Below are 6,124 nucleotides of genomic sequence, written 5' to 3' on the forward strand. Positions count from 1 at the left end.
CCCATCATTAAGTTTATCGACAACTACCCATCATTAAGTTTATCGACAACTACCCATCATTAAGTTTATCGACAACTACCCATCATTAAATTTATCGACAACTGCCCATCATTAAGTTTATCGACAACTGCCCTTCATTAAGTTTATCGACAACTGCCCATCATTAAGTTTATCGACAACTGCCCTTCATTAAGTTTATCGACAACTGACCACCATTAAGTTTATCGACAACTGACCACCATTAAGTTTATCGTAAAGTGACCACCACTAAGCATATTGCCGAATGTATCACAATTAATTACCAAATGATATAACTTTATTCAATCGGGACTCGGAACTATGGGACGTCCTTGAGCTCACCCAGCTCTGATGGGTACCCAACCTACGTTGGGGAAAATAAAGGCGGGCATAGTTCGCTATCTAGCCACCGAACACATTGTAATCTATCTTAGTAGCGTATTTCAACATTGTGAACTGAATCCTATTTTTTCAGCATCTAATGTGACTAACCTAACGTCGGAAAAATCGACTGACTGGGACGAAAGATTGAAGCCTAGAGGACAAGACATTTTCCTACAGATAGACAATTTGTCAATCAAAAGTTACAGACTGTAGAAATAAAACAAAAGTGGTGACATGATGGAGTCCCAACGAGCGGCCAGTGTGGGGGAGGGATACATTGAACTCGAGGCGGTGAGGCGGAGAACAGACGACAAAATCCCGTTTTATAAATCGGAAGTGATGACCATCAAACATTCATATCCGGTACGTTTCGTTTGGCGCTGAGCAATTTTTAACTTTATTTAGGCTACTTCATAGCAGGCTTGTATATAGCAAAAGTTTCTAATTTAGCAAAGTTTCTTCTAGGCATCTCTTCAAGGCTTCCCCCACACCGCGGAAATTTTAGTCTGCCCCCTCCCCCCCCCCCCCCAGGACAATTTTAAGTGGTCTCCCCCGAAGAAAAAAGTCTGAAAGAAACACTGGTTTTTAGAATACATTTTATACCGTATTCAATTTGTCTCTGTTGGAATATAAGGATTGCGTTATGCGTCGTTTGATAATGCTGACATCTATGACATTTTAATTTTCAAACATTACCTGGAAACATGTCTGTCCCACCGTTCCGTTTCCTGGTACCTGAACACGCCACACCTGGCCCGTGTAAGTGGATCTATCCCATGACCTACGGGGGAGGGCTGGTGGGAGGGGACAAGATCACGGCCACCATCAAGGTTGGGGCGGGGTGTGCGGCGGTGGTCTGCAGCCAGGAGTCAACCAAGGTAGGTCAGCTGGTGATGGACATTGGACAGGTGGACACATTTATTTTGGATAGTTTTTACAGGTGAGCAAAAGGTGGGCAAAGGTACTGTAGGCTACTGATAAAGCTGGTTGAAAGCTCTGTACCTTTTACTAAAGAGGCTGTTCTACTCAGGTTTGACTTACTGCGAGTGACACGGAAGTTATTGCTGAATTCATCCACTATTCACAATTGGTATGAGTGTTCATGCGAAAGTGTATGTGACATAGAGAGTGTGAGAGAGAGAGAGAGAAAGAGAGAGAGAGAGTGTGCGTGAGAGAGATGTCATTACGGACAGTGGTATATCAAAAGTTCTAGGCTGTCAGATAAGCTATCTCGTGCTGGACCGTGCCATTGTTTAGATCAGGGGTCTCCAAACTTTTCAGTCTGAGGGCCGCATTAACTATCAAATTTCAGTTCGGGGGCCAGTTTCTTTCAGGCATGTCTTTGATTTTTCTGGGCAAAGTTCCTCAGCCATCACCAACAAACGTTTTTTTCCGTGGACAAAAAGATCTCCGCGGGCCGGATGAGAGGACATCGCGGGCCGCATCCGGCCCGCGGGCCGTAGTTTGGAGACCCCTGGTTTAGATCTTAACCTTTGTAACACCTGACCTTTGACCTGTGCCCAGGTGTACCACTGCAACATGAGCCACGAGACGGTCCAAAACTTCAACTACAGCCTGGGTGAGTCAGCTCTGCTGTGTCTTACCTGACCCAACCGTCTGCTACAAGGATGCCAACTTCTGCCAGAAACAGGTTGGTCCACTTGATGAAGCTGTCATAGTAGGTCAACAAAATCTGATGTTTCCCAATGTTTTTGATGGTCAACAAAATCTGATGTTTCCTCATGTTTTTGATGGTCGACAAAATCTGATGTTTCCCAATGTTTTTGATGGTCAACAAAATCTGATGTTTCCCAATGTTTTTGACGGCCAACAAAACCTGATGTTTCCTCATGTTTTTGATGGTCAACAAAATCTGATGTTTCCCAATGTTTTTGATGGCCAACAAAACCTGATGTTTCCTCATGTTTTTGATGGCCAACAAAACCTGATGTTTCCTCATGTTTTTGATGGTCGACAAAATCTGATGTTTCCCAATGTTTTTGATGGTCAACAAAATCTGATGTTTCCCAATGTTTTTGACGGCCAACAAAACCTGATGTTTCCTCATGTTTTTGATGGTCAACAAAATCTGATGTTTCCTCATGTTTTTGATGGTCAACAAAATCTGATGTTTCCCAATGTTTTTGATGGCCAACAAAACCTGATGTTTCCTTATGTTTTTGATGGCCAACAAAATCTGATGTTTCCTTATGTTTTTGATGGTCAACAAAATCTGATGTTCCCCATGTTTTTATCGTCCAACAAAACCTGATGTTTCCCGTCCTTTCAACCAGGTGATCCACATGACGCCCACCTCTAGCCTTGTATTCCTGGACTGGATGTTGTGTGGGAGACAGGCCCTGGGGGAATTCTGGTGCTTCAAAAGGTAAACAATCATGCAACAACTTGCAGCCTAAACTGTTATTAGCTCATTCATTTAACTGGCTAGTGGACACTGGACTTCACTGTGCATGCCTGTTGAAATATGAATTACTTTAGCTTTTGATAATGTTCTGAAATTTATTAAAAGTTTAATTAAGTTAGATTCAGAATTGTAGGTAATTCGAAAAAAGTGTAAATTAAATTAGGTTTTTTAATTAAATTAAATTAAATCTACGAAAATCTGAATTAAATTACTTTTACAACTGTAATTAATTCTATGACAATCTACATTAAATTAGGTTTAACAACTGCAATTAAGTCTATGACAATCTAAATTGAATTAGGTTTAACAACTGCACCGAAATCTATGTGGGGGAGGAGTTGATAGTCAGAGATAGCACTGACCTTGAAGACAAACCCAATGAAACTGTTGCTCAGGCCATGGAGAACTTCCAGGTATCTTATAATCTTTTTTTGGTTCATTTAAAGTAGTGATTCTTAACCTTTTGGAGTACCGAACCCCACCATTTTCATACGCGCATTCGCCGAATCCTTCTTAATAGTTCTTAGTTCCGCACTGACAAAATCTGATGGTAAAACCTGAGTCGAGTGTGTCTTTACCTCAACCGAACCTCTGAAACTGACTAATCGAACCCCTGGGTTTCGATAGAACCCATGTTAAGAACCATTTATTTTAAGGCCGTCAGTTTAAAAAGTTCTATTTAAACAACGTTTTGTTTGATTTTTTAAAAAAAGTAACATTTAAACAATCATTGTTTCAATAACTCAAACAACCGTTTTTTTTTAAATCATATAGTTTTAAAAAAAAAAGAAATCGTAATCTATTGGTCGTTTGGGTATGGTGACAGAAGGTACGATAAGAAAATATTTTAGAAAGTGCATGAAGATTCTGACGACATACGAAGTCTGTAGAATGAATGTCAAATTTGTCAACATACCAAGTCTGAAGATTGTATGACGATTCTGTCAACATACAGAGTCTGTAGAATGCAACTGAGTTGAGCTTCTCTTATGGTGCAGGTTTACTTGAAACTTGTGATGGAGAATTAAGCTGTCTACATATCACATACTACATAGTTGATCTAGATGTTAACTGGGCTGTTGAAGTCTAGATGCTAAATCCAGCAGTTAAACTTTAGCTTGCTTTCTTTGCCAGGTCTACGGCACGTGCTTTATCTTGGGTGAAGGTCTCTGTTTTCTCGTGGAGAGTTTATTGAACATTTATGGGAGGACAAGAGATTCAGGTAATTAACATTTATGGGAGGACAAGAGATTCAGGTAATTAACATTTATGGGAGGACAAGAGATTCAGGTAATTAACATTTATGGGAGGACACTAGATTCAGGTAATTAATATTTATGGAAGGACAAGAGATTCAGGTAATTAACATTTATGGGAGGACACTAGATTCAGGGAGCTAATATTTATGGAAGGACAAGAGATTCAGGTAATTAACATTTATGGGATGACACGAGATTCAGGTAATTAACGGTTATGGGAGGGAGGTCACGAGATTCAGGTAATTAACATTTTTGGGAGGACAAGATATTCAGTTATTTAACATTTATGGGAGGACGCGAGATTCAGGCAATTAAGATTCTCTATCAAAATATATAATCTGTAACAATTAACTTTAGAAGTGTTTTTAAATATACAAAATGTATTCCATTTCATGTATATTTTTGGTTTCTAAAAACTTGTTACTTCCTAATTTCTATTAATTAAAGGGATATAATTTTACAATCTTTTGTGTGGACTATGTAATAGATATATATATAAGGTATAGACTACTATTTTAAAATACAAATGAAAATATTTTTATTGAAGAGATCTTTGGTAAAAATTAAGAAACGATATTTTTCTTTATTTTAGAAAATTACCACAATAAATAGAGACCTGCTTTGTTTTGTTGTAAAATTAATTTTCAGAGAAATAATTTGTGTGTGTGTGCTAAGGTTGTAGATCCAGTATTAACGATTAGTTTTGTTTGATGCCCTATGTAGGTGAACAAATAAACCGCGACTGTGTTGTGAGCATTTGCCCGACCAGATACACTGTGTCAGGGGAGACAATTGAAGGCTGTTACCTCAGGTTTCTTGCCTCAGACATGAAACATGTAAGTCCCACAAGTTTGTGTTCTTCTCGAAAACAAATAATTTTTTTCCGCTCCGTACCGCTAATTAATTTCATTAGTCTTTCTAATTAGTCATATATCACACAACTTTGTGTCCATCTATTTCTAATCTTTTTTTCTAACTATTTTTGGGTGATTAAAAAATGTAAACGTTAATTAATTCTAACGATTTTTTAAATTATATTTTTAACTGGCCAAAACCTACTATTTATATGAAAACGTATCAGTAAAGCTGACACGAATGTACAGGTTGATCATACGGGCTGTTAACACAAGTACTGTCATACATCTTATACTGGCCTGTCTGATTTAGAACACTGCTTAATGAAGTTCTGTCAGTATCGATATTAAAAAAAGCTGCGCTATATTAGTCCTACTACCTGCTATTATTTTCTTCGTCTGTGAGTTCTGTCAGAGTTTCTTTCAGGCATCTCTTCGGGGGGCAATGCTTCTCCCCCCCCCCCCCCCCCCCCCGAACAAAAATAGAATTTATACACTATTGTCCGCCCGCATAAAAATTTAAAATATTATTGTAAACGTTCCAATTCTTCTTCAGGCTTCAAAAGTGATCCGTGACATATGTAGCCCACTGCAGCATATACTTGGAGGTGATCCTTTTCAAAGGAAGTTGTAAATCTGAATCATATGGCCCAAGTTGAATCATATGAGGCCCAATCTGGACCGTATATGGCCCACTCAGGTTCATATGTGGCCCAGTCAGGGTTCATAAGTTATATGTAACAATCTGGACCATTAGGTATCTAGTCATGTGTTGGACAACTGACCAATATCTTTTACGTTTAATTTTTGTGATGATTATTTTTTTTTCAAGATTCGTGTAATTTTTATTACAAGCTTTTATTTAACTCACTTCCTCTGTCGACAGTCTGTCTGTCTAGATGGAAACGCAGGAGTGAAAATTCGGAAACTTCTACTTGACCGATACGATTCACACTTGGCACGTGGGTCAAGACATGAAGACAATGCAATCTGAAACTAAATTTGACTTAATTGGATGCCTAATTAATTTTTTATGAATTAATTAAAATTTGGACCGAATTAGTAGGCATGTCTAGCCAACCACACCACACGCGTCATCACCTTCAATAGCTGCGCCATCACGTAATGGCTGCGTTCAAAAACCATTGCGCGCCTACTGAACGTGATGTTCAGTAGGCGCGCAA

General features: G+C 38.7%; 1 protein-coding gene across 1 annotated transcript; it reads left to right on the forward strand.

Annotated features, from left to right (window-relative positions):
- The first annotated feature begins 564 nt into the window (after positions 1 to 564).
- On the forward strand, positions 565 to 5,618 carry LOC131932734 (uncharacterized). The gene is given in 9 exon segments (XM_059289636.1): positions 565 to 762; positions 1,119 to 1,280; positions 1,927 to 1,994; positions 1,996 to 2,053; positions 2,697 to 2,788; positions 3,129 to 3,240; positions 3,962 to 4,049; positions 4,810 to 4,922; positions 5,497 to 5,618. Coding segments are annotated over 9 exon segments (897 nt in total). The 5' UTR covers positions 565 to 636; the 3' UTR covers positions 5,575 to 5,618.
- The last annotated feature ends 506 nt before the right edge of the window (positions 5,619 to 6,124 follow it).

This window comes from Physella acuta, unplaced genomic scaffold (genome assembly GCF_028476545.2).
Source record: "Physella acuta isolate Inbredline_101_S28 unplaced genomic scaffold, ASM2847654v3 ptg002267l, whole genome shotgun sequence".
In the NCBI taxonomy this organism is placed as follows: domain Eukaryota; kingdom Metazoa; phylum Mollusca; class Gastropoda; family Physidae; genus Physella; species Physella acuta.